The 23,555-nt window shown below is 36.7% G+C and overlaps 1 protein-coding gene across 1 annotated transcript; it reads left to right on the top strand.

Annotated features, from left to right (window-relative positions):
• Positions 1-687: 687 nt before the first annotated feature.
• Positions 688-22,810, top strand: LOC115225089 (zinc finger protein 98-like). The gene is made up of 6 exons (XM_036514398.1): positions 688-775; positions 2,338-3,167; positions 3,504-3,551; positions 12,100-12,347; positions 21,528-21,695; positions 22,536-22,810. Exons 2-6 carry the CDS (start codon positions 2,704-2,706, stop codon positions 22,694-22,696), a joined length of 1,089 nt encoding a protein of 362 aa, XP_036370291.1. The 5' UTR covers positions 688-775; positions 2,338-2,703; the 3' UTR covers positions 22,697-22,810.
• The last annotated feature ends 745 nt before the right edge of the window (positions 22,811-23,555 follow it).

Below are 23,555 nucleotides of genomic sequence, written 5' to 3'. Positions count from 1 at the left end.
AATGTATATATATATATGTGTATGTGTGTGTGTGTGTATATATATATGTATGTGTGTGTGTGTGTTTGTTTGTCCCCCTAGCATTGCTTGACAACCGATGCTGGTGTGTTTACGTCCCCGTCACTTAGCGGTTCGGCAAAAAGAGACCGATAGAATAAGTACTGGGCTTACAAAGAATAAATCCTGGGGTCGATTTGCTCGACTAAAGGCGGTGCTCCAGCATAGCCGCAGTCAAATGACTGAAACAAGTAAAGGAGTAAAGAGTAAACCAAATCTGTTTCTTAAACGAGGGACATATTCTCACGGCACATAATGTTTTCACCTCAATAGACGTCATTGATTGGTTGAAATTGCAGAAATTGAAGAAAAAAGCAACAAATATCTTACAAACTATAGAATTTTCCAAGCGAAAAAGTCAAGAGAAAAGTATACGAAGTTTAAAAGTGTTTAGTTACGTGGAAATTATTTTTAAAAACTGCCGGTCAAACCGAAAAGATCCTAGAGTATACTAGTACACTTTGTTAAAATAATCTGGTGAGAATTTAAAAAAAAACTTGAAGAAGGATTTATTGACAGAAAGGGACAAAGTTAAAAAAAACACCGGAACGAATCCTACAACTCAGTAGCGCTCTCTATTGGAGAATTGAGGAAATACAATCATATCAAGGGACACAACTTCTACAAGACATCAACCACGAGCCAAAGTAGCTAATTAGGGAAGTTAATTAGGGAGGTTAATTACCGATCACCGAGTCGCTGTTTATTTCTGAATACGGTAAGTTGACAAAGATTTGCTTTAAGGCTGTAATAGTGTTGATAATACTAGTAATAATAAGGTAAATAATAGAATTCTGTGAACCTCTCGATGTTACAGTAATTATTTTTCCAAGCGGGAACCTGACAATAATTAGGAAAATATATTTGTTCGTCTTAATTAATAATTTCCAAACTGAAATGTTGATTTGTTGTTTATAAAATGCTATGACCGACTGATACATGTGATATAAAGTAAATTAGTTGGTAAAAATGAATGTAATGTGGCATAATTAATTAGTAAAATGAGAAAAAACCGATTGAAGAATACCACATTAATTAATTATGTCCTGTTGTTAATTAGGCATTGATAAAACGGTAAGTTAATGAAGATTTGCTTTAAGGTTATATTAATAATAGTAATGGTGGTTTCAAATTTTGGCCCAGGGCGAGCGGGAGTCGATGACACGGACCCCAGAATTTCCTGAAAGGGATGAACGGCAAAGTCAACCTCGGCTGTATTTGAACCCAAGACTTACTGTCGAGACCGACTCTAGGATCTTTTCGGTTTGACCGGCAGTTTTCTAAATTAATTTCCACGTAACTAAACACTTTTAAACTTCGTATACTGGTAGAGTGTGTTTATAACACATCTTTTTCTCTTGGCTTTCTTGAGAAAATTCTATAGTTTGTAAGATATTTGTTGTTGTTTTTTGCATTTCGTCAATTTCAAACAATTAATGACGTCTATTGAGGTGAAACGATTTCTGGCGGCGTTATATGAAAATGTCCCTGTTACATATTATATATTCGTTTAAGAAACAGATTGGGTTTATTTACATTTCTGAAGAAAAAAAGATACCCTTCCCCCCAACCCTAACCTTAACCCTAAAACAGATTGAAATGCAATAAATCGATACTAGGATCATAATTATGGGTGGACACTAAATAGGGAACGGTTTTGTTATCCAGTTCTGGATATCTTTTTTCTCATAAAAAACAGGGACATTTTCATATGACACCGCCAGTAAATGTTACGGCAGAAATCGTTTTCAGCTCAATAGACGTCTTTGATAGGTTGAAATTGCCGAAATGCAAGAAATTAAACAACAAATATGTTACAAACTACGGAATTTTCTCAAGAAAGCCAAGAGAAAAAGATGTTTTATAAACACATTCTACCAGTATACGAAATTTAAAATTTTTTAGTTGCATAGAAATTATTTTAAAAATCTGCCGATCAAGGCGAAAAGATCCTAATGATGTGTAGGGCACTGCCCATGGGCTCATTGTAGACATGAAGACAGGGACCTTCACTGCTGGCTAGCTAGCGAGCTGGTCCAGAAAAGGGAATTCCGGTCGGGCAACATGAAGTCTTAAATCAAACATTTTTCTGAAAGGTAAAAGTGAAGTGTGTAGTAAACTTGTGTGGGTATACCAATGTTTCAACACCTCAATGAACTCTGACCCCTGTAAACATTGACATTAAATGGCTGACAGTGTTCATGTTGTAATATTTACAATGTTGAATTACTATGTCACTTAACTATCCTCTTTATCTTACTGCTTCTTTTTCTATTTCAGAATATCACATCATGTTGACATGAAAGAAATTACTTCGTTCAGATGTGCCTTTGATATTTTTATCAACTAAAGGAAGATGATATATTTATAAGGAGCATTCATCTATACATCAACGTTTCTATATAAATATAATCTATGACAAACAACAGCAGAATATTTTTCTTGTCTGGAATGTAGAGGTGGTGATTGCTTTACAAGTTTGGATAACTTTACAAACGAGTTGACAGTTTTCACCTGTTGATTTAGGTATTAAGTAAGATCACAGAAGAAAGAAAGATTAACATTAAATTATTCTCTAAAAAAAGTAATGCAAATGAACACAAACATATTCATAGAAAAGAAAAAAACAATATTATTGTGATATATATGACAAATTATCCTGTCATAATGAATAATTTAACTGAACCTAAAAACCCTGATACAAGAGAGAAACCATATTTCTGTGATGTCTGTAGAAAATCATTCTCTCGAAGAAATCACCTGACTATTCACAAACGTCTTCATACAGGAGAAAAGCCATATCATTGTGGTATCTGTGGTAAAACATTCTCTCAAAGTTATCACTTAACTAAACACCGGAGCGTTCACACAGGAGAGAAACCATATCATTGTGATATCTGTGGTAAATCATTCTCTGAAAATGGCACTTTAACTAAACACAAACGCATTCATACAGGAGAGAAGCCATTTCATTGTAAGATCTGTGGTAAATCATTCTCTGAAAATAGCATTTTAACTCGACATAAACGTATTCATACAGGAGAAAAGCCATATCATTGTGATATCTGTGGTAAAACATTCTCTCAAAGTTATGACTTAACTAAACACCGGCGCGTTCACACTGGAGAGAAACCATTTCATTGTGATATCTGTGGTAAATCATTCTCTCGTAGTAGCCACTTGTCTGGTCATAAACGCATTCATACAGGAGAGAAACCTCATCATTGTGATATCTGTGATAAATCATTCTCTGAAAATGGCAGTTTAACTAAACACAAACGCATTCATACAGGAGAGAAGCCATTTCATTGTGATATCTGTGGTAAATCATTCTCACGTAATGGTGACTTGACTGTCCATAAACGTGTTCATACAGGAGAGAAGCCATATCAGTGTGATATCTGTGGTAAATCATTCACTGTAAAAGGTGATTTGACTCGACACCAGCGTATTCATACAGGAGAGAAGCCATATCATTGTGATATCTGTGGTAAATCATTCTCTGAAAGTGGTGTCCTAATTAAACACCAGTGCAGGATAGAAACCATATCATTGTGATATCTGTGGTAAATCATTCTCTGAAAGTGGTGTCCTAATTACACACCAGTGCAGGATAGAAACCATATATTGTGATATCTGTGGTAAATCATTCTCTGAAAGTGGTGTCCTAACTAAACACCAGTGCAGGATAGAAACCATATCATTGTGATATCTGTGGTAAATCATTCTCATACAATGGTGACTTGACTAATTATAAGCATATTCATACTGGGGGAAAAAATATCACTGTGATATCTATGGTCAATCTTTCTCTCAAAAACGCCATTTATGTACACGTGAGTATTCACACAAAAGTGCAACCATTCAGTATTAATCTTTATTACAACAATTATGGCTATTTTTTTCTGCTGAAAGACTGGGCTATTTTTATCTCTTCAGATATGATGTTATCAACTTCAATTTCAATAATGTCAGCATCAAATTCATGAATGTCATGTATATATATGGAAGTATATCAACAATGTCTTTGATTTCTGAAGATGATTGCTCTGGATTTTTGAGCAATTTGCTTTGAGAGAATAAAGAAATGGGAATAATGAATAAAAGGTTACACTGAAGTTGATTTTGTCTATGTGTTTTCATCATTGTCGCTGTTATCATCATCATCCTTTTGTGGAATTTTTTTTCTTTACTGGCATGGGTGGCACAGTGTGACATGAGCTGGCAAACCATGATGCTGCACTAGGTTCCAGTCTGATTTGTTTGGGTTTCTTTGGATGTATTCTCCTAATAGAGTTTATGCTTTGTGCTTCAAATATATGTGTGCGTATGCACACACACACACATATACATGTGTGTATGTGTATATATATATATATATATATATATATATATATGTCAATATATCATCATCATCATCATCCAATGAAAAAAAATATATATTTACAATGATACCGAGGGGAAGGGGTTCCGCCACACTTTTACCAAGCAAAAATAAGGAGTTTGCTGCACATTGCGAGGTCAGGGTACTTGATTCCATGCAAAAAATCTGAGTTTTTTTGTTTGTCCTTATGAAAATCTTGTGGGTGAAAATATCAATATTTACCCGAAATTCTTCTGGACTCAAACTTCTCTGAAAAAAATTGTGACAACAAATTCGTATGTAATCGTAATCTAAACCATCTAAAAAGTATTATCATCGTAGGTGTAGGTAGAAACTCTGGACTCATAAGAGGTGCAGCAATGTCAAAGGAAGGCTAACTAGGAAGATAGTTTTTGTATGTGGCAGATGCTCAGGAGCAATAAACACTGAAAATGCTCTGAGACCTACTTCTGCCACATTCCAGGGAGAAAAACTAGAAATAGTTGATAGCTTCCGTTACCTAGGTGACCAAATCAGTAGCGGGGGCAGGTGTGTTGAAAGTATAACTGCTAGAGTAAGAATAGCTTGGGCAAAGTTCAGAGCTCTTACCTCTGCTGGTGACAAAAGGCCTCTCGCTCAGAGTAAAAGGCAGACTGTATGACGCGTGTGTATGAACAGCCATGCTACATGGCAGTGAAACGGGCCGTGACTGCTGAGGATATGTGTAAGCTTGCATGAAATGAAGCCAGTATGCTCCGATGGATGTGTAATGTCAGTGTTCATACTCGACAGAGTGTAAGCACCTTAAGAGAAAAGCTGGACCTAAGAAGCATCAGATGTGGTGTGCAAGAGAGATGTCTGTGCTGGTATGGTCATGTGGCGAGAATGGATGAAGATAGTTTTGTGAAAAAGTGCCATACCCTAGCGGTTGAGGGAACCTGTGTAAGAGGCAGATCCAGGTAAACCTGGGACGAGGTGGTGAAGCACGACCTTCGAACTTTAGGTCTCACTGAGGAAATGACTAGAGACCAAAACCTTTGGAAGTGTGCAGTGTGTGAGAAGACCCGGCAGGACAAGTGAGACCATAACCCGGGATGAGCCAGTCCACTTATACATACCTTTTCTTCTGGGAACACAAAACTCTACTTGTGAAGACCTGTTGAGGCAAGTGAGAATCGAAATCGATCAACATCAATGGAAATTGCAGCTGTGATACCAGTGCCAGTGGCACGTAAGACAACCATCCGAACGTGGCAGTTGCGAGCACCGCCCCGACTAGCCTCGTGTCGGTGGCACGTAAAAAGCACCATCCGATCGTGGCCGTTTGCCAGCCTCATCTGGCACGTAAAATGCACCCACTACACTCACGGAGTAGTTGGCATTAGGAAGGGCATTCAGCCATAGAAACATTGCCAGATCAGACTAGGCCTGGTGCAGCCTTCTGGCTTCCCAGACCCCAGTTGAACCGTCCAACCCATGCTAGCATGGAAAGTGGACTCTAAACGATGATGATGATGAATCTACCAAATCATCATCATCATTTAACGTCCGCTTTCCATGCTAGCATGGGTTGGACGATTTGACTGAGGTCTGGCAAACCAGACTCCAATCTGATCTGGCAGAGTTTTTACAGCTGGATGCCCTTCCTAACGCCAACCAGCTGTAGAAACTCTGCCAGATCAGATTGGAGTCTGGTTCGCCAAACCTCAGTCAAATATACATTTATATATATGTACAAATGATAAGAAGACAAAGAAAATTGTTTAACACATTGTGGCTGGGCAGTAAAAGCAGTTCCTCTGGTACTGAAATTCGTGTGATGGGTGAAAAGTTATTTGACCAGCGACTTCGGAAAATGGGAGAAACTATTAAATAGATAACTTGACACTTGCTCAGGAATTAAACAATGAAGATATTTATGTTTGTGGTGGCGAAGTTGTGTGATCTGCAGTAGAGTAGACTAAATCGCCTCCCACCAAGCAGACCAACTTCGTGGCCTTAGAGTGTGTAGGCAAGGGAAGAGAGATGCAAAAACAAAATAAAATGAGAATTATATATATATATAAAGCTGAAGTTGTCTGTGTATGGCAGGTTTGGTAGCCTTCAACTAACACCATCTCCTCTGAGACCCTGTGGCACAAGTTGACCAAACTTGAGAGTATGATAGAAGAAGGCTTACGTAGAAGAAAAAATTAAAATCGGACCATGTTAACACCAAAAATTATTTACATCAAAAAGGTGCTTTTTCTTTATGAAAATCCCTATTTTTTACGATTTTTTGACTGCTGTGTCATTTTTCGGTGTATTTCAACAAGAAAAATGTTCAATTAAAGAGGATAACAAGTTACATAATGCAAAATTTTACTTTTCAAAAATTCCAATTCTAAAGGGTCGAAAAGAAAACAAGCCCGAGCAACGCTGGGCTATACTGCTAGTATATATATAAAGGGCAATGTGTAAAGACTCCCTTCAGTCATTAATGACCCTGGCATTGCATCTAGGAAGTTCACCTCAAAGGCACAACTCCAGGCAAGGTTCTTTTCACGGAAGACCAGCTGTTGCCCATGCACACCAGTCTCCCTTCTCATCATCATTCAACATTGTTCGACCATGGTCGAGACAATGGAGTTTACCATGCTACGCCAGACTTCACGGTCCATCATGGCATTACGGAGGTCCTGTTGCTGGATGTCTGTATTCCTGGAGATTACATCATGGTAGGAGAGTGTGCGCCCTCTGGTATTGTGAGTAGATGGCTTCCAGAGGAGAAGAGTAGAAACTGCCTCGTTTTCAGCTCTACAACAATGTCCAGCAGACTGGACTCTCCTACCTTTCACAAGAGATGACACAGGTGGTAGTTTCCTATATATTTGCATTTTGGTTGGATGGTGCCTCCACGAGAGATTTTGAGCTCTCATAAGGAGGCGAGTGTAGGTTCCATCCAACCGCCTCTCAAGCTTCTTTGATAACGTCCAGGTTTCTGAGCCATACAGTAGAATTGGTTTGACTGTGACTTTGAAGATTTCAAGTTTGAAGTCTCTACTTAGATTTGATGACCAGATCTTATGCATGTCATTACAGGCTGACCAGGCCATACCCTTTCTAGTTAGAAAGTCTTTCCCAGATGATGATATGTATGACCCAAGGTATTTGTAATCAGTCTCCCCTCTACAGGCCACCAATGTCATCCAAGTGAAGGCCAAAAGCTAATACAGCTTGGCACCAGTGATGTTGCTCATTTCTAGAGGTGAGTGAACTGGACCACCATGAAGTAAAGTGTCTTGCTCAAGAACACAACACAGCCTGGTCCAGGAATCAAAATAACTACATGATTGTGAACCCAGCATTCTAACCACTGAGCTATGTGCATCTCTCTCTCTCTCTTTCGCTGTGTGTATACATACATACATATATATATGAATGCATATACAGGAGGCAGTTGACAAAGCCAGCTTCTATATATGGCTGAAATGAGAAGACCCAGAATAGATTTTCCTATTTTTAATTACAATATTTATAGCTTGTACTTAACATTAAGGTTTTTAATATAAATTACTTAATGAGTATAAGACTTTATTTAGATGTATATTAAATAAATAAATTAATTAATTATTAATTTCGGCGCAGGAGTGGCTGTGTGGTAAGTAGCTTGTTAACTAACCACATGGTTCCGGGTTCAGGCCCACTGCGTGGCACCTTGGGCAAGTGTCTTCTGCTATAGCCTCGGGCCGACCAAAGCCTTGTGAGTGGATTTGGTAGACGGAAACTGAAAGAAGCCCGTCGTATATGTGTATATATATATATGTGCGTGTTTGTGTTTGTTCCCCTAACATTGTTTGACAACCGGCAAAAGAGACTGATAGGATAAGTACTAGGCTTACAAAGAATAAGTCCTGGGGTCGATTTGCTCGACTAAAAGGCGGTGCTCCAGCATGGCCGCAGTCAAATGACTGAAACAAGTAAAAGAGAAAGAGAAAGGGTTACATTCTCTCTATAGATTAGTATAAAGGAACTAATTTTGAATTCCCATATACAAAGTAAACAATCAGGTGGGGTTGGTTGTATTTAACAGGAAAAAACTAACCAAATAAGGGAGTATGGAATTTTAAATTTTGGGGACTAAAATTAATATCAAACTATCCATAATCAATACAGCTTAGATATTAGTATGAAAGAAATCATCATCATCATTTACTGTCCGTTTTCCATGCTAGCATGTGTTGGATGGTTCGACTGGGCTATGGGAAGCCTGGAGGCTGCACCAGGCTCCAGTCTGATCTGGCAGTGTTTCTACAGCTGGATGCCCTTCCTAACGCCAACGACTCCGTGAGTGAAGTGGGTGTTTTTTAGTGCTACCGGCACAGGGGCTGCATGAGGCTGGAAACAGCCCCGATTTGTTGATGCTTTTATATGTCACCGACATGGATGGCGCTGTCATCTTCCATGTTCGGGTGGAAGGAGACTGGAATGGGGTAGCCATTGACATCAAGAACCATTGGGAAAATGTATACCCCTCAATGGTCGACTGTGGTCCAGAGCAGATGGCTATATGGAGAGAGATGAGGGCGGAGAGTGCTGCTGAAATTGCCAGAAGACAATGGAGGTAGTCTTCTGGTGCAACATACCGTCTAGGGTAGGGCAAACCGAAGAGACTGCCTCGAAAAGAGCCATATTCTAGTGAAAAGGGAGACATCTCAGCATGGTGTCTGTACAGTTCGAAGACGAGGTGTGGGTGAAGACCCTGAATGCTTGTGTAGGGCACTGGCCATAAATTTATAACAGAAGGACTATAGACAGAACCTCACAGCAGGCTACTTAGTGAGTTGCTTGGTGCAGAGAAGGGACTTCCGATCTTTTCCGTTTGACCGGCAGTTTTTTCTAGCGGTGTCATATGAAATGAAATTGTCACCCAAATTATGACCCTAGTATTGATCTATTGCATTTCAATCTCTTTTAGGGTTAGGGTGGGGGGAAGGGTATCTTTTCTCCGAAATGTAAATAAACCCAATCTGTTTCTTAAACGAGGGACATATTCATACGGCACAGAATGTTTTCACTTAGTAGACGTCATTGATTGGTTGAAATGAAGAAAAAAACAACAAATATCTTACAAACTATAGAATTTTCTCAATAAAGCCAAGAGAAAAAGATGTTTTATAAACACATTCTCCCAGTATACGAAGTTTAAAAGTGTTTAGTTACGTGGAAATTAATTAGAAAACTGCCGGTCAAACCGAAAAGATCCTAGAATATACAAATATACTTTGTTAATTAATCTGGTGAGAATTTAAAAAAAACTTGAAGATGGAGTTATTGACAGAAAGGGGACAAAGTTAAAAAAACACCGGAACGTATCCAACGATCGAGTCAGTAGCGCTCTCTATTGGAGAATTGAGGAAATACAATCATATCAAGGGACACAACTTGTACAACACATCAACCACGAGGCCAAAGTAGCTAATTAGGGAAGTTAATTAGGGAGGTTAATTACCGTTCACTGAGTCGCTGTTTATTTGTGAATACGGTAAGTTGACACAGATTTACTTTAAGGCTGTAATATTGTTGATAATACTACTAATAATAAGGTAAATAATAGAATTCTGTGACCCTCTCGATGTTACAGTAATTATTTTTCCAAGCGGGAACTGTCGATAATTAGGAAAATATATTTGTTCGTCTTAATTAATAATTTCCAAACTGAAAATGTTGATCTGTTGTTTATAAAATACTATGACCGACTGATACATGTGATATAAAGTAATTAGTTGGTAAAATGAATGTAATGTGGCATAATTGTAAAATGAGAAGAAACCGATTGAATAATTCCACATAATTAATTCTTTTCCCGTTGTTAATGAGGCATTGATAAAACGGTAAGTTGATGAAGATTTGCTTTAATGTGATATAAAGTAAATTAGTTGGTAAAATGAATGTAATGTTGCATAATTAGTAAATGAGAAGAAACCGATTGAATAATTCCACATTAATTAATTCTTTCCCGTTGTTAATGAGGCATTGATAAAACGGTAAGTTGATGAAGATTTGCTTTAAGGTTATATTAATATTCGTAATGGTGGTTTCAAATTTCGGCCCAGGGCCACCAATTTTTTAGGGCGAGTGGGAGTCGATTACACGGGCCCCAGAATTTCCTGAAAGAGATGAACGGCAAAGTCAACCTCGGTTGTATTTGAACCCAAGACTTACTGTCGATATCGACTCTGGGATCTTTTCGGTTTGAACGGCAGTTTTTAAAAATAATTTCCACGTAACTAAAAACTTTTAAACTTTGTATACTGGTAGAGTGTGTTTATAAAGCATCTTTTTCTCTTGGTTTTCTTGAGAAAATTCTATAGTTTGTAAGATATTTCTTGTTTTTTTTCTTCAATTTCAACCAATCAATGACGTCTATTGAGGTGAAAACATTCTGTGCCGTATGAAACAGATTGGGTTTATTTACAGTTATGAAGAAAAAAAGGTACCCTTCCACCCACCCTAACCCTAAAACAGATTGAAAAACAATAGATCGATACTAGGGTCATAATTTTGGGTGGACACTAAAAAGGGAACGGTTTTGTTATCCAGCTCTGTTTACGAGGACCCCTCAGTTTATAGCCACAGGGTATCTTTTTTCTCATAAAAATCAGGGACATTTTCATATGACGCCGCCAGTATATGTTACGGCAGAAATCGTTTTCACCTCAATAGACTTCTTTGATTGGTTGAAATTGCTGAAATGCAAGAAATCAAACAACAAATATGTTACAAACTACAGAATTTTCTCAAGAAAGCCAAGAGAAAAAGATGTTTTATATACACATTCTACCAGTATACGAAGTTTAAAATTTTTTAGTTACATAGAAATTATTTTAAAAATCTGCCAGTCAAAGCGAAAAGATCCTAATGATGTGTAGGGAACTGACCATGGGCTCATGGTAGACCACATGAAGAGAGGGACCTTCACTGCTGGCTAGCTAGCGAGCTGGTCCAGAAAAGGGAATTCCGGTTGGGCAACATGAAGTCTTAAATCAAACATTTTTCTGAAAGGTAAAGGTGAAGTGTGTAGTAAACTTGTGTGGGTATACCAATGTTTCAACACCTCAATGAACTCTGACCCCTGTAAACATTGACATTGAATGGCTGACAGTGTTCATGTTGTAATATTTACAATGTTGAATTACTATGTCACTTAACTATCCTCTTTATCTTACTGCTTCTTTTTATATTTCAGAATATCACATCATGTTGACATGAAAGAAATTACTTCGTTCAGATGTGCCTTTGATATTTTTATCAACTAAAGGAAGATGATATATTTATAAGGAGCATTCATCTATACATCACGTTTCTATATAAATATAATCTATGACAAACAACAGCAGAATATTTTTCTTGTCTGGAATGTAGAGGAGGTGATTGCTTTACAAGTTTGGATAACTTTACAAACGAGTTGACAGTTTTCGCCTGTTGATTTAGGTATTAAGTAGATCACAGAAGAAAGAAAGATTACATTAAATTATTTTTTAAAAAGTGATGCAAATGAACACAAACATTTCATAGAAAAGAAAAAAAAACAATATTGTGATATATATGACAAATTATCCTGTCATAATGAATAATTTAACTGAACCTAAAAACCCTGATACAAGAGAGAAAACATATTTCTGTGATGTCTGTGGAAAATCATTCTCTCGAAGAAATCACTTGACTATTCACAAGTGTATTCATACAGGAGAAAAGCCATATCATTGTAATATCTGTGGTGAATCATTTTCTCTAAATAGCACTTTAACTCGACATAATCGTGTTCATACAGGAGAAAAGCCATATCATTGTGATATCTGTGGTAAAACATTCTCTCAAAGTTATCACTTAACTAATCACCGGCGCGTTCACACAGGAGAGAAACCATATCATTGTGATATCTGTGGTAAATCATTCATTGGAAGTGGTAACTTGACTGTACATAAACGTCTTCATACAGGAGAAAAGCCATATCATTGTGATATCTGTGGTAAAACATTCTCTCAAAGTAATGGCTTAACTAAACACAGGCGCGTTCACACTGGAGAGAAACCATATCATTGTGATATCTGTGGTAAATCATTCTCTCGTAGTAGCCACTTGTCTGATCATAAACGCATTCATACAGGGGAAAAACCATATCATTGTGATATCTGTGGTAAAGCATTCTCCGAAAATGGCAGTTTAACTAAACACAAACGCATTCATACAGGAGAGAAGCCATATCATTGTGATATCTGTGGTAAATCATTTTATTGTAATGGTGAGGTGACTGTCCATAAACGTGTTCATACAGGAGAGAAGCCATATCATTGTGATATCTGTGGTAAATCATTCACTGCAAAAAGTGATTTGACTCGACACCAGCGCGTTCATACAGGAGAGAAGCCATATCATTGTGATATCTGTGGTAAATCATTCTCTCGTAGTGGCCACTTGTCTGATCATAAACACATTCATACAGGAGAGAAACATCACCATTGTGATATCTGTGGTAAATCGTTCTCTGAAAATGGCAGTTTAACTAAACACAAACGCATTCATACAGGAGAGAAGCCATTTCATTGTAAGATCTGTGGCAAATCATTCATTGAAAGTGGTCACTTGAATAAGCACAAGCGTGTTCATACAGGAGAGAAACCATATCATTGTGATATCTGTGGTGAATCATTTTCTCAAAACAGCCACCTGTCTAAACATAAACGCATTCATACAGGAGAGAAGCCATATCATTGTAATATCTGTGGTAAATCATTTTCTAAAAATAGCACTTTAACTAGTCACAAATATACTCATACAAACGAGAAGCAATATCATTGTGACATCTGTGTTAAATCATTCTCTTGTAGTAGCCACTTGACTAAACACAAGCGCGTTCATACAGGAGAGAAATTATATCCTTGAGATATCTGAGGTTAATCATTCTCTTATAATACTCACTTGACTAATCATAAACATATACATACTGAGGGGAAAAAACCACATCACTGTGATATCTGTGATGAATAATTCTTTCAAAATGGCCACTTCAGTACACGTGAGTATTCACACACAACTGTAATTGTACCAGTATTGAAATTTATTACAACACAACGATAACTTCTATTTTGCTCTGCTAAAAGGCGTTTTTTTTTATCTCTTCAAATTTGATGTTATCAACTTCAAACTCATGAATATGAACCTGAATGCCGTGTATATATGGAAATATATCAACACAACAAAGCCTTTGAGGTGTCTTCACAAGACAGCAGCGTATTCATTCAGGGGAGAAGCCATATCAGTGTGATATCTGTGGTAAATCATTCTCAAAACAATCTCACTTCAGTACACGTTTGTGTATACACACTCAAGTGTGACTATATAAGTTTTAAAATTTGTTACAACATACCTAAAATTACTTCTAGTTTTTCTGCAAAGAGACAGGGATTTTTTTATCTCTTCAAATTTCATGGTTTCGGTATCGACTTCAATTTCTCAATGTCAACATCAAATTCAGCAAAGACTTTGATTTCTGAAGATGGTCATGCTGGAGTTTTGAGGAATTTATGAGAGAATAAAGAAACGGAATAATGAATAAAAACTGAAATTAAACTGAAATTGGTTTTGTCTATAACTTTCATCATTGTCGTCATTTTCATCATCATCATCCTTCAGCGATAGCTTTTCTTTATATGCTGTCATGGGTGGGACAGTTTGACATGAGCTGGCAAGCCCTAATGCTGCACTAGGTTCCAGTCTGATGTGTTTGGTTGCTTTGGATGTATTCTCCTAATATTAACCAGTTTACAGTTTATGCTGTGTGCTTTATATCATCATCATCATCATTTAACATCCGCCTTCCAAGCTAGCATGGGTTGGACGATTTGACTGAGGACTGGTGAACCAAATGGCTGCACCAGGCTCCTTTCTGATCTGGCAGAGTTTGGACAGCTTGATGCCCTTGCTAATGCCAACCACTCCAAGAGTGTAGTGGGTCCTTATACATGTCACTGGCATGAAGACTTGTCAGGCTGTACTGGCAACGGCCATGCTGAAATGGTGTTTTTTACCTGCCACCTGCTCAGGAACCAGTCCAGCAGCACTGGCAATGACCTCTCTCGAATACTTTTTCACGTGCCAGTAAGGCAATGCTGGTGACGATCATGCTCAAATGGTGCTTTTTACCTGCCACACAGCATATATATATATATATATATGAAATTTAATAAGGGTAGAAATTGATATTAATCAATTAAAACCAGTGGCCTAGCATATTAAATAAATCCGAAGATTAAGATATTTTTTTCATACAAAATTTAAAGGACTGACCACTAAAAGTTAGGTGTCAGTCATTTAAGTTATGTATGTAAAAAAAAAATATATACATATGTGGAATATATACATATGTGGAATATATACAACTGTAGAAACTCTGCCAGATCAGACTGGAGCCTGGTGCAGCCTTCTGGCTTCCCAGATCCTGGTCGAACCATCCAACCCATGCTAGCATGGAAAACGGACGTTAAATGATGATGATGATATATACACACACACACACGTCAATTCATGTGTGTGTGTATGTATGTGTGCATATCTAATACTATAAATGCGAATATCAGTGATTCACACTTTTTCAACTTTACTCCAAGAGGCCGTAGCTCAACATATACCATTTTGGAATCAGGCTCAATCTGTGGGTAAATTAAGAATTTTCAGAGGCGAATCTGGACTTGTAAGCCTGAAATTTTGGATTCCCAAGTTAACATTCAGATCTTTTCGGTTTGATCGGCAGTTTTTTCTAGCAGTGTCATTTGAAATTGTCACCCATAATTATGACCCTAGTATCGATCTATTGCATTTCAATCTGTTTTAGTGTTAGGGTTAGCGCAGAAGGGTATCTTTTTTCTTCAGAAATGTAAATAAACTCAATTTGTTTCTTAAACGAGGGACATATTCATACAGCACTGAATGTTTTCACCTTAATAGACGTCATTGATTGGTTGAAATTGAAGAAAAAAACCAACAAATATCTTACAAACTATAGAATTTTCTCAAGAAAGCCAAGAGAAAAAGATGTTTTATAAACACATTCTATCAGTATACGAAGTTTAAAAGTGTTTAAAAAGTATTGCATTTCAATCTGTTTTAGTGTTAGGGTTAGCGCAGAAGGGTATCTTTTTTCTTCAGAAATGTAAATAAACTCAATTTGTTTCTTAAACGAGGGACATATTCATACAGCACAGAATGTTTTCACCTTAATAGACATCATTGATTGGTTGAACTTGCAGAAAATGAAGAAAAAAACCAACAAATATTTTACAAACTACAGAATTTTCTCAAGAAAGCCAAGAGAAAAAGATGTTTTATAAACACATTCTACAAGTATACGAAGTTTAAAAGTGTTTAGTTACGTGGAAAATATTTTTAACAACTGCCGTTCAAACCGAATAGGTCCATCATTACTGCTCTTGTTTTTGGTGATTTTCTGTTTTTTTACATGATTTTTGTGATGAATTTCTTTGCATGATAACAATTTCTAATAGCTGGATCCATGAAAACTTCACAGAAAATATAAAAAATGTAGGCATCTATTAAAAGAGACTTCATTTAATAACTATCAAACAATTATCCCATAATCAGAAATATTAAACTTCTAAATATCTCATAGAGATATGTACGGTGGTGGAGAGATAGAGTCGTATACTGTCAACCTAATGTGACAGTCCTGTAAGGGAATTACACCACCGCTGTTTAGCCCTAGGAAGCATCGACACTGCCTGTCTGCCTTGATACATTTCCTGTGTCCTTATATATTTACGAAGGGGAGACAAACTCCCTCAACAGCTAGGCCTGCATCTAGAGACATGCATGTTTCTGGGTCTTGCCCATCATCAGTCTAGAGTAGCAGAGGCCTGCTAGCTGAAGATATTTGTCTAGACTTCGTAAATATATATATTGGTGTATACACCACTGAATTTGTTGCCTCATAAATTCTGGAAAAATGGATGTTTTTTGACAAAAGTTTCAACAAATAATCACTTAGATCCTGTTGATTGAATGTATAGAAAGATTTGTTGGAAAAGTTTTTCCAAGGGGTTGGGGAAAGGAGTTTGGGAAAATACACACGATCCAACATTTTCTCCTTTGAAACTTTCAGGAAAATGTGCATTTTTTAATGAAATTTCATGCAATTACCTTTCAAACGGCATAGATTATAATTACTGAAGTTGAGGGAGAGTGGTGGCTATACATCTGTAGTTATGCCTAATTATGTATAAGCAGACCCTGGGAAATTCTACGAAATTCAAAAAAATGGAAGCATCTTTAAAAGTAACATCTAATTACAGTGTGGAAAAGTAAAACTAATATCCAATATTGGCTGAGGATGGTAATTAATTATATTGTAGGAAAGTAAAAGTAACATCCAATATTTGCTGTAGTTATGTATGTGTATACTCTGAAAATAGACTCTTTTATTTGTTTGACTGTGACCATGCTGGAGCACTGCCTTTATAGTCGAGCAAATTGACCCCAGGACTTATTCTTTGTAAGCTTAGTACTTATTCTATTGGTCTGTTTTGCCGAACCGCTAAGTTACAGCGGGGACGTAAACACACCAGCATCGGTTGTCAAGTAATGTTGGCGGGGGGGGGGGACAAACACAGACATAAACATATACACACACATACATACATATCATCATCATCGTTTAACGTCCGCTCTCTATGCTAGCATGGGTTGGGCGGTTGGCAGTGTTTCTACAGCTGGATGCCCTTCCTAACGCCAATCACTCCATGAGTGTAGTGGGTACTTTTTATGTGCCACCTGCACAGGTGCCAGGCAAGGCTGGCAACGGCCATGATCGAATTTGGAGCATTTTACATTCCACCAGCACAGAAGCCAGTCAAGGCAGTGCTGGCATCGGCCACGATTCAGATGGTGGTTCTTATGTGCCATCGGCACCGAATCCAGTCAAGAGGGGCTTCTTTCAGTTTCGCTCTACCAAATCCACTCACAAGGCTTTGGTCGGCCCGAGGCCATAGTAGAATACACGTGCTCAAGGTGCCGCGCAGTGGGACTGAACCCATAACCATGTGGTTCATAAACAAGCTTACTTACCACACAATTTAAAAACACAAAACAAACACCACCTTCTTTTCACTTCCCACTCTCTCTCTCGTGACCTCACTGTCCCTCCTCGGATCTTTTCCTTTTGAACGGCAGACAATTGCTAGTTAACTAAACACTTTAAAACTTCATATACTGGTAGAATGTGTCAAAATAAAACATCTTTTTCTCTTGGCTTTCTTGAGAAAATTGTAATTTGTAAGTTTAACGTAGTTTAATTTTTCGAATTTTAACCAATAAATCACCTCTAATTCAGCTAAAATCATTTGCTGCCTCTGAAACTGAGACAACATCCTGTCACTAATCCTAACCCTAAATTTTGTTTTTCTTAATTGTTACGCGTGTAAAAAAACGACCATTGCTTTAGTTTTTTTTTACACGCGTAACAATTAAGAAAAAAAAATTAGGGTTAAGGTTGGGTTGAGGGTTAGTGACAGGATGTTGTCTCAGTTTTAGACGCAGCAAATGATTTTAGCTCAATGGAGGTAATCGATTGGTTAAAATTGCCGAATTGCTCGGATTTTCAGACGAAATATCTTACAAACTATAGAATTTTCTCAATAAAACCAAGAGAAAATGTTGTTTTATAAACACATTCTACCAGTATACGAAGTTTAAAAGTGTTTTGTTAACTAGAAATTGTGTTGACATCTGGCATTCAAAAGGAAAAGATTCCCCTCCTCATTTGCTCTGCTTCTCACTTCAGCTATACCTCCTCTTCTTGTCGCCCTTTTCAAGCCTAGCCAGGCTCGTGGAACCGGTTTCTGTGACGTATGTGGGATCTTTTCCTTTTGAACGGCATTTCAGCAATTTTAACCAATCGATTACCTCCATTCAACTAAAATCATTTGCTGCGACTAAAACTGAGACAACATCCTGTCACTAACCTTAAACCTCCCCCCTATCCCTAACCCTAAATTTTTTCTCTTACTTGTTAAATTAATTTAATTCCATTGCTTTAGTTTTTTTTACACTCGTAACAATTAAATTAATTTAACAATTAAGAAAGAGAAAATTGAGGGTTAGGGGGGAGGTTTAGGGTTAGTTACCGGATGTTGTTTCAGTTTTAGACGCAGCAAATGATTTTAGCTCAATAGAGGGTATAGGATTGGTTAAAATTCAAAAAATTAAACTACGTTAAACAAACAAATTACAATTTTCCCAAGAAAGCCAAGAGAAAAAAGTGTTTTATTTTTACGCATTCTACCAGTATACGAAGTTTAAAAGTATTTAATTAACTAGAAATTGTGTTGAAAAGTGCAGATCAAAAGGAAAAGATCCATTTAGTGTTAGGGTTAGGATCAGTGACAGGATGTCTCAGTTTTAGACGCAGCAAATGATTTTAGCTAAATAGAAGCAATCGATTGATTAAAATTCGAAAAATTAAACTACGTTAAACCAACAAATTACAATTTTCTCAAGAACGCCAAGAGAAAAAAATGTATTATTTTGACACATTCTACCAATATACGAAGTTTTAAAGTGTTTAGTTAACTGTAAATTGTCTGCCGTTCAAAAGGAAGAGATCCAATTTATGTGCTGAAAAGGAGTAGACTTTATTAAAATAATCTGGTGTAAATTTGGAAACACTCGAAGGTAATTTATTGACAGAATGGGACAAAGAAAATCACTGGAGCGGAACCAACAAGTTAGCAGAGCCATCTCTAGGAAAATTAAAGAAATACAATCATACGAAGGGAAGTAACTTCTACAACACAGTGAACCACTCGATGTTACAGTAATTATTTTTCGAAGCGGGAACCTGACAATAATTAGGAAAATATATTTCTTCGTCTTAATTAATGACTTTGAAACTGAAATGTTGATTTGATGCTTATAAAATACTATGACCGACTGATACATGTGATAGAACTGAAATTAATTGGTAAAGTGAGAATAAAACAGCGTAATTAATTAGTAAAATGTGAGGAGTCCGATTGAAGAATTCCACATTAATGTATGTTATCCTTTGTTTATGAGGCATTGATAAAACGGTAAGTTGATAAAGATTACTCTAATGTTATATTAATAATAGTAATGATAATGATGATTTCAAAACTGGCCCAGGGTCAGCAATCTTTAATACGAGCGATAAGTCGATTGCATGGGTCCCGGTTTTTCCCGAAAGAGATGAAAGACAAAGTCGATCTCATCCGTTTGAACTCAGGACTTTCCGCCGAGGTTGGCTTTGTATTTCATTCCATTCCGTGTGAAGAAAATAATAATGATGATGATGATAATAGTAATCTTTTGATAATTAAAACAATAACCTTTTGTGCTTTTGACCTGAAAATTGGCGGGAGGGCATAAGTGAATTACATGGACCCTAGTACTTGATTGCTTCTTATTTTTTCTACCTGGAAATGATGAAAGGGGACCTTGATGTGATTTGAACTTTGAGAGTAATGATGCGATCTTTTCACTTTGACCGGCAGATTTTAAAAATGATTTCTATGTAACTAAAACATTTTAAACTTCGTATACTAGCAGAATGTGCTTAAAAAACATGTTTTTCTCTTGGCTTTCTTCAGAAAATTCTGTAGTTTGTAACATATTTGTTTAATTTCTTGCAATTTCAACCAATTAATGACGTCTATTGAGGTGAAAACGATTTCTGCCGTAGCATTTCCTGGCGGCGTTATATGAAAATGTCCCTGTTACATATTATATATTCGTTTAAGAAACAGATTGGGTTTATTTACATTTCTGAAGAAAAAAAGATACCCTTCCCCCAACCCTAAAACAGATTGAAATGCAATAGATCGATACTAGGATCATAATTATGGGTGGACACTAAATAGGAAACGATTTTGTTATCCAGCTCTGATTACGAGTGACCCCTCAGGTTATAGCCACAGGGTATCTTTTTTCTCATAAAAAACAGGGACATTTTAATATGATGCCGCCAGTAAACTTTACGGCAGAAATCGTTTTCACCTCAATAGATGTCTTTCATTGGTTGAAATTGCCGAAATGCTAGAAATTAAACAACAGAATTTTCTCAATAAAGCCAACAGAAAAAGATGTTTTATAAACACATTCTACCAGTATACGATATTTAAAATTTTTTAGTTACATAGAAATTATTTTAAAAATCTGAGGTCAAAGCGAAAAGATCCTAATGATGTAGAGGGCACTGACCATGGGCTCATCGCAGACAACATGAAGACAGGGACCTTCACTGCTGGATAGCTAGTGAGCTGGTCCAGAAAAGGGAATTCCGGTTGGGCAACATGAAGTCTTAAATCAAACATTTTTCTGAAAGGTAAAAGTGAAGTGTGTAGTAAACTTGTGTGGGTATACCAATGTTTCAATGCCTCAATGAACTCTGACCCCTGTAAACATTGACATTAAATGGCTGACAGTGTTCATGTTGTAATATTTACAATGTTGAATTACTATGTCACTTAACTATCCTCTTTATCTTACTGTTTCTTTTTATATTTCAGAATATCACATCATGTTGACATGAAAGAAATTACTTCGTTCAGATGTGCCTTTGATATTTTTATCAACTAAAGGAAGATGATATATTTATAAGGAGCATTCATCTATACATCAACGTTTCTATATAAATATAATCTATGACAAACAACAGCAAAATATTTTTCTTGTCTGGAATGTAGAGGAGGTGATTGCTTTACAAGTTAGGATAACGAGTTGACAGTTTTCACCGGTTGATTTAGGTATTAATTAAGATCACAGAAGAAAGAAAGATTAATATTAAATTATTCTCTAAAAAAAAGTGATGCAAATGGACACAAACATATTCATAGAAAAGAAAAAAGCAATATTATTGTGATATATATGACAAATTATCCTGTCATAATGAATAATTTAACTGAACCTAAAAACCCTGATACAAGAGAGAAACCATATCATTGTGATATCTGTGGTAAATCATTCTCTGAAAATAGCACTTTAACTCGACATAAACGTATTCATACAGGAGAGAAGCCATATCATTGTAATATATGTGGTGAATCATTTTCTCTAAATAGCACTTTAACTCGACATAGACGTATTCATACAGGAGAAAAGCCATATCATTGTGATATCTGTGGTAAAACATTCTCTCAAAGTAATGGCTTAACTAAACACCGGCGCGTTCACACTGGAGAGAAACCATATCATTGTGATATCTGTGGTAAATCATTCTCTGAAAATGGCACTTTAACTAAACACAAGGGTGTTCATACAGGAGAGAAGCCATATCATTGTGATATCTGTGGTAAATCATTTTATTGTAATGGTGACTTGACTGTCCATAAACGTGTTCACACAGGAGAGAAGCCATATCATTGTGATATCTGTGGTAAAACATTCTCTGAAAATGGCACTTTAACTAAACACAAGGGTGTTCATACAGGAGAGAAGCCATATCATTGTGATATCTGTGGTAAATCATTTTCTCGTAATGGTGACTTGACTGTCCATAAACGTGTTCACACTGGAGAGAAGCCATATCATTGTGATATCTGTGGTAAATCATTCTCTCGTAGTGGCCACTTGGCTGATCATAAACGTATTCATACTGGGGAAAAGCCATATCAGTGTGATATCTGTGGCAAATCATTTGCTGAAAATAGCAATTTAATTATTCACAAGCGTATTCATACAGGAGAGAAGCCATATCATTGTGATATCTGTGGTAAATCATTCACTGCAAAAAGTGATTTGACTCGACACAAGCGTGTTCATACAGGAGAGAAACCCTATCATTGTGATGACTGTGGTAAATTATTTTCTGGTAATAGTGAATTGACTAAACATAAACGTATTCATACTGGGGAAAAGCCATATCAGTGTGATATCTGTGGCAAATCATTTGCTGAAAATAGCCATTTGATTGTTCACAAACGTATTCATACAGGAGAGAAGCCATATCATTGTGAAAACTGTGGTAAATCATTCATTGTAAACAGTGACTTGACTAAACACAAGCGTAATCATACAGGAGAGAGGCCATATCATTGTGATATCTGTGGTAAATCATTCTCTCGTAGTGGCCACTTGTCTGATCATAAACGCATTCATACAGGGGAAAAACCATATCATTGTCATATCTGTGGTAAATTATTCTCTTTCAGTAGTCAATTGTGTAGACATAAACGCGTTCATAATGGGGAAAATACCATATCATTGTGACATCTGTGGTAAATCATTCTCTGAAAGTGGTGTCCTAACTAAACACCAGTGCAGGATAGAAACCATATCATTGTGATATCTGTGGTAAATCATTCTCTGAAAGTGGTGTCCTAACTAAACACCAGTGCAGGATAGAAACCATATCATTGTGATATCTGTGGTAAATCATTCTCTGAAAGTGGTGTCCTAACTAAACACCAGTGCGGGATAGAAACCATATCATTGTGATATCTATGGTCAATCATTCTCATACAATGGTGACTTGACTATTTATAAGCATATTCATACTGGGGAAAAACCATATCACTGTGATATCTATGGTAAATCATTCTCTCAAAAACGCCATTTATGTACACATGTGAGTCTTCACACAAAAGTGCAACCATTCAGTATTAATCTTTATTACAACAATTATGGCTATGTTTTCCTGCTGAAAGACTGGGCTATTTTTATCTCTTCAAATATGATGTTATCGACTTCAATTTCAATAATGTCAACATCAAATTCATGAATGTCATGTATATATATGGAAGTATATCAACAATGCCTTTGATTTCTGAAGATGATTGCTCTGGATTTTTGAGCAATTTGCTTTGAGAGAATAAAGAAATGGGAATAATGAATAAAAGGTTACACTGAAGTTGATTTTGTCTATGTGTTTTCATCATTGTTGCTGTTATCATCATCATCCTTTAGTGAAACTTTTTTCCTTTACTGGCATGGGTGGCACAGTGTGACATGAGCTGGCAAACCATGATGCTGCACTAGGTTCCAGTCTGATTTGTTTGGGTTTCTTTGGGTGTATTCTCCTAATAGAGTTTATGCTGTGTGCTTCAAATATATGTGTGCCTATGCACAC

Source organism: Octopus sinensis, linkage group LG27, assembly GCF_006345805.1.
Source record: "Octopus sinensis linkage group LG27, ASM634580v1, whole genome shotgun sequence".
Lineage (NCBI taxonomy): Eukaryota > Metazoa > Mollusca > Cephalopoda > Octopoda > Octopodidae > Octopus > Octopus sinensis.
Note: the sequence above shows the minus strand (reverse complement) of the source record. Positions and strands in the feature narration are given on the sequence as shown.